A 21,164-nucleotide genomic window follows, 5' to 3' on the forward strand; every position below is an offset into this window, starting at 1 on the left:
ACTCTTTTAAGAATTGTGAAATAACCTAAAACGGTTTGAACTGTAAGATATGAAGTCAGAATTGGAGAATAACCTTAAAATGTTTGATCTGTGAGATATAAAGTCAGCATTGCACAATAACCTATAATTTTGTGACTGGGAGAGATAAAACTGAAATTCTGAAGAATGTCTGAAGTGAAGGATATTTACTCTAGTTGTAAGATTGCATATAAACGGTAGATAAAACCATTTTGCCAAACACAAAACTGAGAGAAATCAAAGGAGAATTGCAAAAATCTAAACTTTAAAAAACAAGTCAGAACGATTGGATAGATTATGCACTCACAATTGTCAGAGATAAAGCAGTGAATTTGGGAGAAAAATTGGTTTGATTGCAAGATTTAAACCGAAAAAGGTCATACACTCCCAATTGTGAAACATTAAGCTGTAATCACGACAAAAAAAAAGGCAGAATTATGAGCTATAACCTCAGAAGTACAGAAAATAAAGTCAGATTTGTGATAGCTTATCCATTCTCAATTGTGATAAATAAAGCTGCAGTTTTGGAAAAAATGTACAATATAAACTGATGTCAGTGTTACAATATATTCTATAAATTCACAACAGTGAGATTCATTAATAAAATGAGCTACAATTCGTAAAATAAATAAATAAATACATTTATGATATAAATACAATAAAACAAATACTACTGTTTTACTTAAGCCCTACCTACTAAATGTATAGAAACTTAGGATCTAAGTGGCCTCTTATTAATCCGGACCTCTACAAACACCCGAGGCACGAAAAACGGAGTAAGGAAGAGCCGTGGAAACCAGGGCAGAGTACGACGCAGACCTTAAAGAGCTCAAAGATTCACACCGTTGCCCGGAATACTTTTGGGCAATGTTCGCTCGCTTAGATACAAAGTGGATGAATTACAAGCCAATGTGAGTTTTATGCATGAATACAGGAACGCTCACATTATAGCATTCACTAAAACCTGGCTGGACGACTCAGTCACTGATAGCACTTTAGGGATCGAGGGGTTTGGAACACCTATTCGACTGGACAGAGACAAAAATACAACTGGAAAACATCACGGTGGAGGTGTGTGTATTTATATTAAAGAAAGCTTGTGTAAGACTGCAGTAGTACGATACAAGATATGTAATGCAGATATTGAACTTATTGTGGTCTCCGTAAGTCCTTTCTATCTTCCACGGGAATTCCCTCAGCTGTTCTTTGTTGTTGTATACATACACCCACGTGCTCAAATTGACAGTGTTTAAAACTGTTGAAAATGTTCTGGATGAACTTGATAACATATCTCCAGTTGCCCCCAAATTTATCCTAGGGGATTTTAATCATTGTTCTATGGACAAATATTTAAAGGCATATTACCAGTATGTCACATGCCCCACACGTACTGATAAAGTTTTGGACAGATGTCATGGGTCAGTTTTGGAAGCGTATAGGTCTCTGTTATGATCTCCTCTTGGTACATCTAACCATAATATGGTTGCGCTGTCTTCTGTGTATGTTCCAATTGTTAAGCAAGTGAAGAGGGAATTGTTCATGATTGTTTTGATTGCACCGATTGGAATTTGTTTTTAAATGTTCTTAAATATTACATTCTGTGTTGATTCTGTTATACCAACAAAAAAAGATTTCCCTGTATCCCAATAACAAACCATGGGTGACGAAAGAGTTAAAAAGTATACTGAATATGAAGAAGAGGGTATTTCTCTCTGGAACTAATGAGGAGAAAAAACAGATTAACAAGGAAGTTAAAAAAGCAATAAAGATAGCTAAAAAGAAATATAAAAATAAGATTGAAGTAGTGTTTATGCAAGGCAACCTTAAGGCGGCCTGGAAAGGGATTAAAAGTATGGCTGCAGATAGTACACAGGTAGCAAATCAATGTGTGGCTAATAAGAGTAATACTAATTTATGTTTGGCTAATAAATATAATGACTTTTTTTCTCAATTTGATAAATTTTCAACTGATGATGAGATCAGATTATTTAAAGATAGCTTAAGTATTCTTGATAGTTTTAAATTGAACCCATTTAATATATTAAAGCAGCTAAAGGCCAACCTAAAGAAGCTACGCCTGAATTTTTAAATGATTACTGCCCTATTTCCTTGACCTCCTTGGTCATTAAGGCTCTTGAAAAGGAGATAAAAAGTTACATAATGACGGTTGCTGTACCGCTCGCTTTTAGATCCATTGCAGTTTGCATATCGCGATCCAAGAGAGGCGTAGAGGATGCAAAACTGTTTTTATTGAATGCTATTTGTCACCATTTGGATAATAGTGGAGCTTTTGTGCGGCTGTTGTGTGTGACTTCTCATCTGCTTTTAATTGTTTGCAACCTGTTATTTTAGGGGAGAAACTTGTCACTCAGTTTAATTTTAACCATAGTATAGTCTTATGGATTATGATTTTTTTAATATGTAGGAAACAAAGAGTTAGAGTAAATGGGGCACTATCAGACATCATTAATATTTCTATAGGCTCTCCATAAGGCAGTGTACTTTCTCCTGTTCTTTTTATATTGAACACAAATGATTGTCAGAGTACACAGAAAAATAGGTACTTGGTTAAATATGCAGATGATACGATGCTTTTATCTTTGCTTTCTCACTCAAACCAGGAATATGGTCCAGTCCTGCATGATTTTATGTCATGGTGTAATAAAATGAAACTAGACCTGAATGTGTCAAAAACCAAAGAAATGCTAATTAACTTTGACAAAAAAACACCTGCTCTCCAAAAGGTGCTAATCAATGACACACAGGTTGAGGTTGTGGAGGAATATAGGTACTTAGGAACAATTTTTGACAACAGGTTGAAATTTGATCAAAACACACATACAATTATTAATAGGGCTCATCAAAGACTGTTTTTATTGCGGAAACTTAACTCTTTCAATGTAGAAAAAGTTATTCTTAAAACCTTTTATAATTCATTTATTGAGAGTATTTTGTCTTGTTCCTTTATTTGCTGGTTTTCTTTACAGTCTATAAAAAACAAGAATTGTCTTCAAGGCATCATTAATTTGTGCTCAAAGATTTTGGGAGTTCCCCTGCGAAGTCTTGCATACTATTATGAACAGCAGGTGTTGAGGATGGCACATAAAATACTAGGAGACAGTACACACCCCTTAAATAAACATTTTGAATGGATGCCCCTACGTCTAAGGACAATAAGATGTTCCACAAATCGTTATAAATTTACTTTTGTGCCTGAAGCAATTCAGTTACGTAATAAACGTAGTTAATCGATGGATTATTATTAGGTTTTTTTTTTTTTGTACTTTTACTGTATGTTAAGTGTTGATGTGTCATTCTTGTTATATGTGAAACACCACCATGTCGGAATGAATTGCCCCAAGGGGATTATTAAAGTTTTAAACTAAACTAAACTCTTAATTTTGTCCATAACTATATAAAACAATTTCATGGATGGATGGATGGATGCATGGATGGATGGATGGATGGATGGATGACATAATAAAATGGATGGATGGATGGATGGATAGATGGATGGATGGGTAAAATGATGACAATAATATGGATGGAAGTATTGATGGATCACAGATAATAAGATGGATGGATGGATGGATGGATGGATGGATGGATGGATCTCAGGATCTACAAGTGGCCTCTTAATTTGGTCCATAACAATATACAACAATTTCTTGGATGGATGGATGGATGGATGGATGGATGGATGGATGGATGACATAATAAAATGGATGGATGGATGGATAGATGGATGGGTAAAAAGATGACAATAATATGGATGGAAGTATTGATGGATCACAGATAATAAGATGGATGGATGGATGAATGGATGGATGGATCTCAGGATCTACAAGTGGCCTCTTAATTTGGTCCATAACAATATACAACAATTTCTTGGATGGATGGATAGATGGATGGATGGATGGATGGATGGATGGATGGATGACATAATAAAATGGATGGATGGATGGATGTATGGATAAATAGATGACAATAATATGGATGGAAAGATTGATGGATCACAGATAATAGGATGGATGGATGGATCACAGACAATAAGATAGATGGATGGATGGATGGATGGATCTACAAGTGTTCTCTTAATTCAGTAATGTGCTCTTAGTTTGGTCCATAACTATATACAACAATTTCTTGGATGATGGATGGATTTACAAGTGGCCTCTTAATTTTGTCCATAACTATATACCACAATTTCTTGGATGATGGATGGATGGATGATGGATGGGTAAATAGATGACAATAATATGGATGGAAGGATTGATGGATCACAGAAAATAAGATGGATGGATGGATTTACAAATGGCGACTTAATTTGGTCCATAACTATATACAAAAATCTTTGGGATGATGGATGGATGGATAAATTGATGATAATAATATGAATAATATGGATAGACGGATAGATGGATGACTGGATGGATGGTTGGAAGAAAATGGCCACTTAATTTTGTCCATAACTATGTACTATAATTTTTTCTATAATTCTACATATTCTTGTGCAGAAGTTCACAATCACAAAAGTCATATGTCAAAAAAAAAAAAAAAACATTAGAAGATGTCCGTTCTGCTTTAGTATATCACACTGAAAACTTCGCCAAAGTCACACTTCGAGTTGACTCAGCTAATCCAATTAGTTTTTTTTTTTAGAGAAGAATAAGGGTCTGGGATCAGCAAGTGCTGCCAGCCAGCAGAATGACTCAGACAAGCACTTGTCCAGAACTGCAGGAAACATCTGGATAAAAAGCTGCAAATACACCCTCAAACCCCCAGTGCTCTCATCTCAAACAGCCATACAAACCAATGTGGCAAGAAGTGCTCAAACATCCCCAGTGGGCAAAGACATGGAGACCAATACTGAGATCAAAAGCGGCAGACGGAGCGAAGCGAGGCTGGTTTGCCCGATGGTGTGTTTTTTTGTGTGGCACAGATAGAAGTCGGGCGTACCTGGGATGCTTTGTCTTCTGGATGTGAGAGAGTTTTCTGGCCCCGTCGAGTCCTTGTTGCCCTTGGAGTATGGCCCATCATCTGTGGGATGAGAAACGTGGAGTTAATAAAAAGACCAGGCTCAGAAATATTATGCTAGTTGTAGTAAAAGGACAGTGTGTTCTTTCATATGCTATAAAACATAGTAGGATAGTGCTTAGACTATACCTGATCTGGGTTATACATTGAGCTTAATGATTGAACATATTTATAGACAATACAGAATGTTACAGTTATAAATACAGATGGACAGATGAATGCAGACGAAGAGATAGATGGATGACAGATAATTAGATGGATGGATGGATGGAGGGATGGATAAAAGGCATGCAGACAGACAGATGGAAGGATGGTTTGATGGATGGAAGGATGGATGGATGGATGGATGAAAGACATGCTCACAGACAGATGGATGCATGGATGAAAGACATGCTGACAAACAGATGGATGGATGACAGGAAATTGGATGGATGGATGGATGGATGGATGAAAGACATGCAGACTGAGAGATAGATGAATGACAGATAATTAGATGGATGGATGGATAGATGAAAGACATGCAGATGGACAGGTGGATGGAAGGATAAAGACATACAGATTGACAGATGGATGATGGATGGATGGATGGATGGATACATTTATGACATATTAATAGACAGACAGACCGATAAAAGATGGACTGATGGATGGATGGATGAAAGACACGCAGATGGACAGAGGAACAGATGGACGGATGACAGTAATTAAATGGATGGACAGACAGAAGATGGATGGATGAATGGATGGATGGGTGGAAGGATGGATGAAAGACATACAGATGGACCGACAAATGCATGGATGGATGGATGGATGAAACACATGCAGATAGATAGATAGACAGATGGATGGATGGATGGATGGATGGATGGGTGACAGATAATAAGATGGACAGACAGATGAAAGATTGATGGATGAAAGACATGCAGACAGACAGAGTGATGGGTAGATGTATGGAAAAAAAAGATGGATAAATTGATGACATAATATGGATGGATAGATAAATTGATGACATAATATGGATGGATGGATGGATCAGAATCAGAATCAGAAAGAGCTTTATTGCCAGGTATGTTCACACATACTAGGAATTTGTTTTCGTGACAGAGCTTCTACAGTGCAACAGGATTACAGAGACAGGGCAAAAAACAGATAATAAATATATTTAAAAAAATAGAAGTAAGTAGTGAGTGCAAATGGATGGATGGATGGATGAAAGACATGCAGATGGATGGATTACAGATAATAAGAAGGACAGACAGACAGAAAGACAGACAGATAAATGATGGATAAACAGATGGATGGATGACAGAAGATGGATGGATAAAAGGATGGATGGATGGATGATACACACATCAGATATATACATGGATGGATGGATGGTTGGATTGCAGATAGACTGATGGATTGATTGCATACATGAATGGAGGGATTATAAATAAAGATCTAGATGGATGGTTGGATAGATGGATAGAAAAATGGAAACAGAGTAAATACATTATCACATTACACAGACAGTCGTTGCATTATGCTTCAGTCATCTCTCTATTCATACACAGATGAGCTGTGTCTCTCTGGCAACAGTGAATATCATAATCATCATCATCATCAGCATCATCATCATCAAGGGACATGCTAATAAGCATCTATTGACATAAATAATCACAGGAACAGAATCATTCTTATAGAAATCAATTGTGTGACAAACGTCGTTCAGATTGTTTTCCGTCAAGCCAAATGTCTCAGTGCACTTGCTTCATTTTTGAGCGGATAAAATATTCATGAGCAGCATAGTTTTAATTTCTTCAAAGTTTCTACATAAATTAGGCTTTTTCCCCTCGTGCACTGGGCTCATCAGCACTTACAGTCTCTGGAGCTACCTCACACTTGCCAATTCACTTCATCTTTTTAACGCCAGCAGGACAAACAGTATTAATGTATTCAGCCACAATAAGGCGACACCTGTTGCCACCTTTGTTTTGATACTAACAAGCTCAGGTTGTGACATTCCTTCTAATACAAGATATTAGGAAAAAGTCTGTAGAGAATCCGTCATCTAAAAATAAAAATGCTGCCTTTTTCTTGTCCCCATATGTCAGCCCAAACCTCACTGTCTCAGGTTCCCTTGGCTTATTCCGTACTTTACCAGGGGCTGCTATGACGGAGTGAACCACCAATTATTCTGGCATATGTTTAACACTTTCTTTCTTTCTTTCTTTCTTTCCAACATTCATTCATTTCAACATTTATTCCAACATTCAATCATTCATTCCAACATTCATTCCAAAATTCACTCATTCATTCCAAAATTAATTAATTAATTAAATCATTAATTCATTCCAACAATAATTAATTCATTATTAAATAACATTAAATAAATCATTATTAATTATATAAACATTTAAAACATTTAATAAACATTAATAAACATTAATAAACATGAATTTCATTCATTCCAAAATTAATTAATTAATTCATTCTGATATTTATTCATTCACTCACTCATTCATTATTTCCAACATTTATTCATTCATTCATTCCAAAATTCAATCATTCATTTCAACATTCATTCATTCCAACATTTATTCATTTCAACATTCATTTATTCATTCATTAATTCCAACATTCATCCATCTATTCATTCATTTCAACATTCATTCATTCATTCATTCCAACATTCATTTATTCATTTCAACATTCATTGCAACATTAATTATTTATTCATTTGTTCATTCCAACATACATTTATTCTAACATTCATTCATTTGTTCTACCATTTATTCCAATATTCATTCATTTATTACAACATTTATTCATTCATTCATTCCAACATTTATTCCAATATTCATTCATTTATTCCAACATTCATTCATTCATTCATTCATTCCAACATTCATTTATTCATTTCAACATTCATGGCAACATCAATTAATTCATTCATTTGTTCATTCCAACATACATTTATTCATTCATTTATTCATTCATTCATTCATTCATTCATTCTACCATTTATTCCAATATTCATTTATTTATTCCAACATTCATTCATTCATTCATTCATTCCAACATTTATTCCAATATTCATTAATTTATTCCAACATTCATTCATTCATTCATTCATTCCAACATTTATTCCAATATTCATTCATTTATTTCAACATTTATTTCAATATTTATTGATTTATTCCAACATTCATTCATTCATTCATTCATTCCAACATTTATTCCAATATTCATTCATTTATTTCAACATTCATTCATTCCAACATTCATTCATTTTCTTGTGCAAATAAATAAATCAATAACAACTATACTGGTATAAACAAATTACCCAATGCAATATTTTTTCTACAACTAGGGTACAATTTCCCGTAGTTTAGTTTAGTAAAAACTATAGTATACTACAGTATTTATTACAGTTTACTATAGTTATTACTACAGTATTCTTTAGCATTCATTAACAAAGAGCTGTAAAAGCTATAATATATACAGTATAGTCCACTTAACTATAGCATTCTTCAAAAACACTATAATTTTTACTATAAATTACTATAGTATTTTTCATGAGGGGTGCAGTGTTAAGGGTGTAGAGAATCTAATGTAGGAGGAAGCAAACAGTGACATGTGATAGTAAATAATTACATATGTAGTATCAAATATGGTACTTATACTGTATCATAAGACTTATAAGATTTTTAAAATAGAGCAAGTTACGTATTTTCATTACATGGAAAAGAGCAGCTTGAACGATCTACTAAACTTCTCATTTTGTGTTCCACTCCATCAAGTCAGTCATAATTGGTTTTAAAATGACATAATGTTCATCAAATAATAGAAATAATTAATATTGTTTATTCATTCATTAATTCATTCATTCATTCATTCATTTTCATTCCAACATTCATTCATTTATTGCAACATTCTTTCATTCATCCATTGATTCCAACATACATTCTTTTTAAAATAGAGCAAGTTGTGCATTTTCATTACATGAAAAGAGCAGCTTGAACTATCTACTAAACTTCTCCTTTTGTGTTCCACTACATCAAGTTAGTCATAATTGGTTTTAAAATTACATAATGTTCATTAAATGATAGAAATAATTCATATTTTACAAAAAAAACCTCAAGCTTATTACGATGAAATTAACCTGTGCTGCATTAAGAATCAGGCAGCAAGTAAGTCTGATGGCTCCAAGATAGCATCCCCTGACAGAGGTTATGCTGCGTGAGGTAGAAGAGCTTGTTGTTGAGAGATAAGAGTCTTCCAGCAGCAGATATTTTCTTATTACTTGATTGTAGATACTGTGTGTGGTTGTCTATGTTTCACTGCATAGTACAAGCTGATATGGAGTCCAGAATCATTGCTGTGTCTGCCTTTCAACTGATCGAGACATACTGTGGTATAGATTAACTTGTTAAAATATTATATTAAAACACTGATTTTATGGATAGTCTTTAAATGTGTGTGGAAAATGCCACTGGCATATGCTTAAGTGCATTTGAAAGCAAGTTAGTCACATGTAGTTAGGGTTACCACTTTTAATACAAAAAAGTAAGGGACGCATACTGCAGCGTGGGCCACATCCCAAATAGCGCACCTCATTGGAATAAACTAGTAAAGCGATTCACGCCCATTACCGTTTGATTGACAGAGACTAAAGAGAACAACAGACAGCAGCGTGAGTGGTGTATCTCAAAAGGCACATGGCAACATCTTTTGACGCGATCGATCGATTTGTAGACTAGAAAAATATGTACTGTGTATTATTTATTTTAAAAAGTGCGGGCAATAGATTTTAAATTAATTTTATTTAACAAATATTATAATAATCCTACTTTTTTAATTCAACTATAGGGGTGCGGCTAGGTAGGGGGCCTACAAGACATTGTGCCCAGGGGCCTCTGAATTCTTAATCTGGGCCTGAGGGTGAACAGACTCCAGGGTAAGGCTAAGATATGCGCTGCCCTTTAATGCATTTAAAAAGATTTGCGACCGACCAAGAAGAGGTTTCTACAAAAGCACCGCCTATCAACAAACGTCTTATATTTAACACGCACATTAAATTATTTTATTACATTCATTTAATTATTATAGTCACTTTCAATATGCAGCCAGGGGCCAGAAGTTTTAAAATGAGTGGACCTAAATAGGGTGTACTCTTAAACTAAGTGTATAATAGCTTGTTTCTTATATTTATGATCTCTGGTAATATACTAATTGATTTAACAAGTGACATTTTTGAATATCCAACCCTTTGCAAAAATAAATAATTAGCAAAAATGTGTCAATAATCCGAAATCATTCACTTTGCCACGAGGCAAATCGAAAACTGAACTTGTAATTCAGCAATAAATATATAAAAATAAGCATTTTAAACTGTAATTAGGATACTGAACTTATTTTTCTTTATTAAGCTAGAAACAACAACAAAAAGACAATGAATATATGACAACATAAACTAGTTGTTTATTTGCGTTAACTTATAGGCTCTAATAAATTAGAGGCAACCATTGCAAAGTAAAGGTGATCCAGTAGCCATTAGCTAGCGTGAGTAATTGTTTGTTTAAACTAGATTCATATTATTCAAAATACAAATTAAAACAATTTAAAATCTTGCCTTCCCATCACCCATGTAGAAAACACAGCAGAATTAAAATGCAAAACAAGATTACTAGCTAGGCTACTATGGTACAATGAAACAAAATAAGGCATTTCATTTAATACTGAAAACAAGTTAAACCCGAGTAATATGTTATACCTCTCCCGTAATACTCATTTGTCATTTTATTTCTTACGTCCTTGACAAGCAAATCAAAAAGTCCGCTGGCCAGCACTTTGTTTTGTTTTAAGAGCAGCTGCGAACTCCAGTCAAAAACAGCGCTTATCAGTGCAAAGTTGGACAGTTCCATTTTTGTGCCGAGGGGGACTTTGAATTTGATTGACAAACTTACAATAACTAAAGTGTTCTGTTAATCATTAACATTAAATTATATTTATATTACGCCTTACACCCGTTACATGTTTTCAATGCAGTTTTTTTTTTCTTTGCTGCTATCTCCGTGGTCTCCGGCTAGGGGGAGGCTAAGCCTTCCCCAGCCTTGCACACGCTCCGCCTATGCTGTAAGTGGTGGTAAATCGCAACTTAAAATATGTTTTTTTAGGAAAGAAAGAACACTTGGACATAATAAAATAAACTGTATTTTATTGAAATCTGTGTAAAGTCAGTCTTTCTCTTTTACAACTCTGCAGCACTGATGTAGCTGATGTTATGTTTATTAGTGTGGTACACCTGCGTTACCTCAGCTGCTGTAACCTAGTGGAGAGGAGAAAATACTAATGAACCAAATTTTAAAGGGTGGAATTGATAACAGATTTTGGCTAAAATATTTGTGATTATTTGCAGTAACACCTATCCAAACATGGAAACAGCACATAGGCCTACATAAACTATCTACAAACATTAGCTAGTAAAGTTTTCAAATAGCATATTTCTAATTTAAAAATATGGAAAGTTGCAATTTACTACTTTATTTTCTTTACATGGGCAGTATGTTATTTATTGTATTAAATGTAATGTTTCATGTAATAAATTATTGCTTATGTGCCTGACTTAACCTTAGCAAACAAATCATTTACCTTAACAAACAAATCATAATATTGCATTGGAATGTGATCCACTTACATTGTATTTACAGAATTTTTACAAATTACAATTTGTGACCCAGTGTGTGAAAACCAGGCCAAATCTAATTTTGAGATAAAGTTTGATTGTAGCCATTCATTTCACTGTGATTTCAGTTGTTGACATGGTTTTACTCAGTTAATATTAAATACATATATTTTTATTATTTTCACAGACTGTTCTTTATTTCATGTAGAAAACAGTAAATTACAACAAAAAAAAAACACGACTCCAGCTAGATTTTCACAGACTGGGTCACTGTCATTACCATGTCTGCTTCGGGAGAGACTTGGGGTACGAAGAACTAACTGTCTGTGCTTTGATTTTTGTGAGCTCTGTCATGGAATGCTCTCCGGAGGCATGTTGTCGCAAGGCAGACCCGCATGAGCCACAGAGAACGCTCTCCGACAAATCGTGCAGTTGGCTTGAAAACAATTTTTAACACTCTGCAGCCAGGTATCTGTTTCCTCCCACTCTCTATGGTACAGTCGCTTGTGTTTAAATTCTGAAACTTTCAGACGTGGGGGGTTACCTGGAGGAGCATCTGCCTTTACTCTCTGTCAAGACTTGACAGACTCTGCTTAAAAGACCCGCCCTCCTCACTGGACAAAGACCAATCAAACTAACGATGACATCAAGTATTACCCAATTAAAAGTAGGATATGAGGCATCTTCATAAAATGTGTGAAGGATGATTTGCAAGAAAAGCTACTTTAAAAAAATGTGAAAAAATACGGGACAAAACCCATCCCGCATTTATTCAAAACGGGATGCACAATTTCATTCTCAAATACGAGACGATTCTGCATTTTTAGGGATAGGTGGCAACCCTACATGTAGTTGTTCAAGCTGTTGTAGCACACTGTTTTATGAGACTGATATGTTCTGGGGGATAACGTGTGAATTTAATGTCATTGATTGGGTGTTCTAAGGGGTTTGTAGCATGATTGGCACATTGCTACGGTATATGCATATTTTTGGTGGTTTTAGCATGTTTATGGGAGTTTTGAGATGTTTTAGAAAGTGGTTTGATCATTATTGGGTGCTCTGAGGGCTTTGCAATATTAGTACATTCCTGTTTGTATTTTCTATTTTTAGCAAGTTGTATGAATGTTTTTAGTGATCTTAGAATGACTACAACCGAAATTAGCATGATTAGCAAATTGCTAAATGGTTGTTTGGGTGTTAAAATGGGTCACAGCATGTTGCTGTATTATTGTAAGGGTGTATTAGGGTATTAGCACGTTACTTCAGGGTTTTCTAAGGGGTGTAAGGCATTAGCATAGCTGTATGGCTAAAATGTTTTAGTTGTTCAGCTCAATGCTATGTGATTGTCATCTACTTCTGATAAGTTTTAGCATGCTTAGCCCACTGCTATAAGTTTTCTGTCTGTTAGCATTTTTAATTTGCTGCTTTATTAGTTTTAACACGAATAGCACATTGCTAACTAACTATAGTTTAGGCACTTCCAATTACCTGATGTTTTCAGCATGTTTAACTTATTGTCATGAAGTTGCTATGGTTTTGTAAGGTTGTTAGCACATCAGTTGTTAATGAATTCTAATTGGTTATTTTGGTACCTTGAGGAGTTTTAACATGTTTAGCTTGTTGCTATACTGATGGGTGTTCTGGACTGCATCATTAGCACATTGCTATACTGCTGTTATGGTTTTTGAGTGGGTTTAAGCAAGTTTTTCAGATAAGTTACTAGTTTTATGTGCCAAAGTTTAAAGCTCAATTCCTCCAAATCCATAAGCCTTAGCAAATCCCATTAAATAATCACTAAATGTACAGAACAAACTCATCTTTTTTAGCGTTGAATGTTTTCTGTTAAACTGTTTCAAAACACTCAACAAGACAGCATAATAACAGGAAAGTTCCTGCAACCATCAATTCCCTTTTGTGCCATGTTGTGTTACCAAACCACATCAAAACAGAATAAAATACCTTGTACAATCTGCCAAGCAGAGACAGAATGAGACCAGACAAGTGCTAAAAAAAAAATGCACATGCCTTTGTAAGAATTTAAGGCCAGTCTGCGGGGAGCAATCTAAAGTGTTTATTGTTGTATTTGTGAAAGCTAGCACTGACAGGGCTCAACGGTGGGATTAGCCTCCAGCGTTAGCACAAGACCAACCCAACCAGCACTGCAAAAAAACTCCAGCATATCGGCATTCATGGTGATGAGCGGTATTGGTCTAATCCGCTTGCTCAAGGGTTTTGGAAACCTTCACGAATCACCTATCAAAGCAAGCGATTTAGCTGTGACGGCTAGCTAACCGCAAAGCACAGACTCATCTGTTATTGTCATGCAGTGCACCATGAAAAAAAAAATAGGTAAGTAAAATCTAAATAATCCCAGGTTCACCTCAAGGGCCTGGAAGGAAACTAAAGCTGAATGCATATAACAGCTAAAACATATTTTACAGTTTACAGGCCTTACATGTGCCAAATAAAATCATCAGCTTATAGACAAACCAGCTGATTGACGTGACTTTGAAACGCTCCAAGGTCCCTGTATCTGTATTTAACAACAGTGAGTTCGGTGAACTGATGACCTTCATGGTCAATCACAATCATTTCTGTTGAGCATGTGAATACAATGGCAAATGCGGAATACAATGGCAAGTGCTCAACGGCGCTTAAATGTTGGTGGGAAACGGATGTTTTAAAAATTATAGAATTGATTGGTACCAAGTTCCAGTATCGTGACAACCCTAAGAATGATAACAGAGGTGAATCAAATGATCTTTTTCTGAAGATGAGTTGCTTGTGATTGGCTTTTCTATCATTAATAACAAGAGCCAATCAAATAAAGGGAGTTCTGAGCAGAGATTTGCTATCTTTCTAGATATGTCTCTAACAAGTTTTATATGAGACATAGCTGTCATTTTTTGGAATGATTAACTTTAGTTTTTTTCTTGCTCTTCATGTACTTCTTGCATGAGAAGAAAAACATACCATGGGTAAACTACAGCTAGTGAGTGCTTTTGATGTAAATCTAGCATAAAACAATGGCCAATTCTGTTTGCTAAAAAAAAGTTTGTTGTTGTTTACTTACTTGAAAGTAAGGCAAGGGACAAATTGAAAAAAAAACAACACCATAAATACATTTAGTCATGTAGTAATAATGGCATGTATTTGCATGAATGTTTTATAGCTAGTAAATTTTCTGATGTCACTGACTATTTAAAGGTATGGCAAAAAATACATATATACATTCATTCATTAATTTTCCTTTGGCTTAGTCCCTTTATTCATCATGGGTCACCACAGCGGAATGAACCACCAACTTTACCAGCATATGTTTTACACAGTGGATACCCTTCCAGGTGCATCCCAGTACTGGGAAACATCCATAAACACTCATTTAAACACACTCATACACTACGGTCAATTGTGTTTATTCAATTTAGCTATGGTGCATGTCTTTGAACTGTGGGGGAAACCAGAGCACCCAGAGGAAACCCACGCCAACACGGGGAGAACATACAAACTCCACACAAATATGCTAATTGACTGACCTGGGACTCGAACCAGTGACCTTCTTGCTGTGATGCGACAATGCTAACCACTGAGCCACTGTGTCGCCCACATATATAAACAATAAATATTAAATTAATAATAATAAAAATTACACAATGGTGTACATTATAACACATAGTGCATAAAAACATAATAAAAAGTAATGCGACCGATGTAAATCTGAAGTTTGTTTTGTCAATTTATATAATTTTTCAGGTGAAAAATAAAATGTCTGCTGAAGGATAAGCATTTTACAAAGCTTTGTTAGTAAGTACGTAGTAAATATAGACATGAAGGCTTTTGCTTTAAAGGGTTAGCTGCTATATTAGGTGCACAAAGTATAGAGAAATGTTCCCGGATGCTAGCAGCATCCTGTTATTGGGTGGGGGTGATGAAGGATGACAAGATGTATGAGCTGTGTGTACGTGCTCTGAAACATCTGCCTTAAAAGGTGAACTGTTAAGAGAAGATACACAGATACTAGGAAGAGGAATATCTGGTTGCTGAATGGTCAACCTGTCAAGACAACACCATATAAGTCAAATAGGGTTGGGTTTAGATAGTGTGCGAAAACAGTATAAAAAGCCTGGACGAGGATATAATAGGGGAGGGGGCTGAACTGATACCTCTCCTGCGCAGAACTTGTATTCTCTAACTTCTTGCATTCAAAATAAAACTTCTTAATTTTCAACTCAGATCTCCGTCAATTTTTGAACATGCAATGGACCATTTGAGTCCTACAATTGGTGACCCCGACGTGATTGACTGGAGATTGTCAAATAGATGGACGTTTGTTTCTGATGCCAAAACCAGAGAGGCCTCTCTATACAAAGGTAAACAGAAACCTTTTACTTAAATTCTACTATTGAATACTCTAAATGAACGGTTTTTGGCATCAGTAAATATAGTGTTCATGTATTTGATGACATTTTGACATGCAAGAAATTATAAAATACGTAAATTAAACTAATTTGAAATTGTGAAAGAATATAGATGAATGAATTGTGAGAGAAAGAATAAAGAGAATTAGAGTAGATCACTAGGATCTAGGGAAAGTCCTTTTCTCTAAGGAGGCACTTAGGGTACACGTTTAGAGTCTAAAGAGAAGTCCTTTTCCCTAAAAAGGCAAAACTAGTTGAAGAAATTTTGCAACAAGACATGGCTGCTCCTGAAGAAAAGTCTGTGTGGAAAAACAAAGGGGCAATCAGACATGAGGATGGGCTTTGGACAGTACCTGATGGTAGAGCTTTGCTCCCAGCGTCACTAGTCTCAAGCGTGTTGAAAGAAGCCCACACACATGCACACTGTGGTGATAAGCAAATGTCATGAGCATTGCAATCATGGTGGCAACCTTTTATGCCACACCTAATTTCTGGGTACATAAGGACATGTGACATCTGTCAGATGCACAATGTCAAACCAACTATGAAACCATCTCAGGGATCGTTCCCATTGGCAAATGGCCCTGGGGATGAAGTTATAATTGATTTCACTGACATGATTGAAAAGGTAAATGGTAAACGATACTTGCTTGTTAAGATTGATGCATATACTGGATGGCCAGAGGCCTTCCCGGTGGGCAAGGAAGACAGCACTGCTGTCATTAAATGTCTGATAAACCATTACATCCCACGTCATGGTTTTCAGAGCTGAGTAAGATCTGACAACGGCCCACACTTTAAAAATGAACATCTGGCTGATGTGGAAAAGGCATTGGGTTTAGTACACCATTTCGGGGCAGTCTATCACCCACAGTCACAAGGTAAGGTTGAGCGGTTGAATCTAACATTAAAAACAAATTGGCTAAAATCTGTGCACAGACTAAATTGATTGGTTGGCTGTTCTTCCACTGGCCTTGATGTCAGTAAGGAGCTCTGTGAGTAGGGCAACAGGATACACGCCTTTTGAACTGTTGACTGGATGCCAATTTCCTGGCCCACTGACCCCACTACAATTGGAACCAGTACAACCGTTATCACACAAAATTTACTATGACAAATTGACTTCTCTAATTGAATCTTTTGACAAAATGTTACCAACTGACTTTAGGGGACACGAATATCCAGCACCCCTACCTGATCGAACTTGGGATTGGGTGAGATTGAGAATCTACAGGCGTAAATGGAAAGAGCCTAGCTGGTCTGCTCCAATTAAGTAATGTCTGGCGGACCCACAGTCCAGATCATTAAACGACACCAGAGTGGACCTTGCTTCGCAGGTCCAAGAGAGGGAGTATACCACAGGAGATGCAGGAGGGAGTAAAGATACCACAAAAGGAGGTGACACACAAACACATACACACGAAAAAATTTCATCCATCACAAAGTAACCTACAAATTTTGCAGGTAGTCCGAAAAACTAGGGATTTATTCACAGCCCCTAAAGGAGAAGCTGTAGCCCATTGTGTCAGTGCAGACTGTGCATTTGGAGCGGGCATAGTGAAAAAATTCAGAGAAAGATATGGGGTTGACAAGGTATAGGCCCAGAGGAAAACAAAGGTGACTGTGCTATAACTCACGAGGCAGACATAATAGTTTTCCACCTGATCACAAAAACACTTGCTAGAGACCTACCCACATATGAGGACTTTGAGAGCAGTCTAATCTGCATGAGAACGTGGTGTGACAAATTACACATCACCAGATTATCCATAGGGGTGTGGTTTGGACAAGTTGGAATTCTATAGAGTTCTCCACATTATTGAAAAGACGTTTAAAGGCCAGAATATAACCATTTCAGTTTATACGTTAGAATAAGTTTACTGTGCTTGCTATTTTTTATTGTAGCTTTGATATTGATTATATATTACTTGCTGTTAACACAATAACGCTGTGAAAAATAAGACAAAGGGAGGACCAGAATTGAATAATAAGGAAAACCAGCATCAAAAAAACATGAGGGTCAAGTTGTGGGAAAACTGGAAACTACTGGGGATAGTGGGGATATTAACACTGATAATAGTGTGGACAATTCTAGGAGTAGGAAAAAGTCAGAACAGGAATGAAGCCTCAACTGTAAAACCAACCAGAGTAAAAAGATCCCTGGGGGAAGAAAACAGGTGTTCCAAGTATTATGGAGGGCTGTCCATAGAATATGTAAAGGGAGAGACGACATCTTACACATTTGATCTATGTCAGGTAATTGACTGTGGGGGACACAATAGTTCGTGGCGAGAATATGACGTATATGTTTGTTTTGATCAGACTATGAATGCATGGTGTAACACGATGGGTGAGGCAGATTATAAGTGGTGTAGAGGGTGGGATCAAGTAGTGGGGTACACAGGGAAATGGACGCCAAACCCAACATGGTTAGGGAATTTTAAAAACGAGTGGAGAAAACTGAAAATACAAAGGGATTATAGTTCTACCCAGAACCCTATAACTATGTCCATAAGGGAGTGGACAGGATACCCCCTAGATGAGACCCATTATGCTGGGAAAAACAATCCGCCTAAGTTTCTCCATATACTATTAGGAGTTGAGATATCAGGAACTGACCCCCTGGGAATCATAGAAGTTAAGTTTTTAGACAGGGTCAATGTAATAGATAGAAACAAGACAACGACTATAGGACCCCAATCAGAGATCGTAGTAGAGAAATTAGAGGTCGAAGGGTTGTAATAGAATGGACTATACCAAATTAACCCCAGAGGATATACTAGAGAAAGCTTATTAACCCTTTGTGGTGCAAACAGATTATCAACAATGCAGGGGATATAATAGGACCTTGGGCGCGGGGAGGACTATATTATTACTGTGGAGGGAAAAGATTGTTTGTAAGAATAAAAGGGAAAACTACGGAAGGTATATGTGCAATGGTTAGGTTGGCAGCACCAGTAACACTGATTGGCAAGAGACGAGAGGGAAGGGGTGAAAGTATAGCTGGAAGAAGAAAAAGGGATGCAACGTTTGACTTAACCACAAATTCCCCAACCTATATAGATTCAATAGGGGTCAAGAGAGGAGTCCCTGATGACTACAAACTAGTAGACCAAATTGCTGCCGGGTTCGAGAATATCCCAATAATTTCAGCCCTATTCCCTGTCACCCCAAGTAAAAATGTGGATAGAATAAATTATGTGCACTATAATGTGATGAAATTGGCAAATCTGACACAAGACGCCGTAGAAGGATTATCAGAACAATTGGCCCCAACCTCATTACTGGCAATACAAAATAGAATAGCACTAGACATGCTATTGGCGGAAAAGGGCAGGACCTGTGCTATTTTCCAAGATTTTTTGCTGCACTCTAGATGGATCGGTGACAAGGGCTTTAGAAGGATTAAAAACCCTTTCTAAAACAATGGCAGAACACTCTGGTGTAAATAACCCATTTGATGATTGGCTGACCAGTGTGTTTGGAAAATATAAAACCATGTTTACATCAATTTTGATCTCTATAGCTACCTTTGTGGCCATAACAGTGACCTGTGGATGCTGTTGCATCCCGTGTATCAGAACATTGTGTAACAGGGTGATAATAGCAGCAATTGAAAAGAAAGATGGAGCTCCACCCCCTTACACAATGCCTCTGCTGGTATCTTCTGGAAATAATGAGGAGGAGGAAGAGGAATATGACTTCTAAATGTTGTTTTTTTCCCAATAACTGTGCTTCTTTGCAGATGCTGATTCGTCACAAGTTATGTGTTTTCTAGATATTGATGTTTGAGAAAATTGCTGTTTGAAAATGTGTTAAGATTTAAATTTTGATTATTGAAATGTTTGTAGTCTAGATAATTTCAGTGTGATTGACTCAGCTGACATGTTGTGGTTGCCCAAACGTCAATTAGGGGATCGACTGGGTGCCTTTCCCCACAGGGGTTTTCGGCCCAGTCCAGCCTGAGCACACTGGTTTGTAGGGAATGTTATTTTTTATTATTATTACGTTTTAAGTACTTTTCTTTCAAGTAGTCTGATATGATGTGTCAGGTGAACATGTGGTGGCTGCCCATAAGCCAACTAGGGGGCCGCTTGGGTGTCTTTCCTCACAGAGGTTTTCGACCCAAGCTCATCTGGACATATTGGACCAAGAATTCTGAGATTTTTTAAGTGTTTATTAAAGTGGTGTGGCCTCTTTTTAGAGGCCAAGAGAGGGATTGAAGGATATGCATTTTATTAAGCTTTGTTAGTAAGTACGTAGTAAATATAGACATGAAGGCTTCTGCTTTAAAGGGTTAGCTGCTATATTAGGTGCACAAAGTATAGAGAAATGTTCCCGGATGCTAGCAGCATCCTGTTATTGGGTGGGGGTGATGAAGGATGACAAGATGTATGAGCTGTGTGTACGTGCTCTGAAACATCTGCCTTAAAAGGTGAACTGTTAAGAGAAGATACACAGATACTAGGAAGAGGAATATCTGGTTGCTGAATGGTCAACCTGTCAAGACAACACCATATAAGTCAAATAGGGTTGGGTTTAGATAGTGTGCGAAAACAGTATAAAAAGCCTGGACGAGGATATAATAGGGGAGGGGGCTGAACTGATACCTCTCCTGCGCAGAACTTGTCTTCTCTAACTTCTTGCATTCAAAATAAAACTTCTTAATTTTCAATTCAGATCTCCGTAAATTTTTGAACATGCAATGGTCCATTTGAGTCCTACACTGCTTAGAAAACAACAAGCACAATTACTGTATTTGCAATTTGAGGCATAATTTAGGACTGCACCTCATCTCTATCTCTCCTATTAATGAGGCACACATTAGCAAGCACTACTACTAATATTGCACATTATACAACACAATATGGCATTACTATAACAATAAGCAGATCATGGCACATCATAAAGGGCTGTATTTGAAGTCTATTGTGAATGCAGGCTATTGAGCAGGAGCAGCGCTTAGTGACTCTTCTTTAAAGCAAACTGCTGAAATGAATGGCTCTAATTTAGCTGAAGAT

The 21,164-nt window shown here is 36.5% G+C and overlaps 1 protein-coding gene across 1 annotated transcript in view; it reads right to left on the bottom strand.

Annotated features, from left to right (window-relative positions):
- grip2b (glutamate receptor interacting protein 2b) overlaps window positions 1-21,164 on the bottom strand; it is a 258,941-nt gene that overhangs the window by 91,240 nt on the left and 146,537 nt on the right. The window contains exon 2 of the mRNA XM_056447878.1: window positions 4,978-5,058. Within this exon, the coding sequence (XP_056303853.1) occupies window positions 4,978-5,058 (81 nt within the window). The remainder of the gene's footprint in view (window positions 1-4,977; window positions 5,059-21,164) is intronic.

Source organism: Danio aesculapii, chromosome 22 (assembly GCF_903798145.1).
Source record: "Danio aesculapii chromosome 22, fDanAes4.1, whole genome shotgun sequence".
Lineage (NCBI taxonomy): Eukaryota > Metazoa > Chordata > Actinopteri > Cypriniformes > Danionidae > Danio > Danio aesculapii.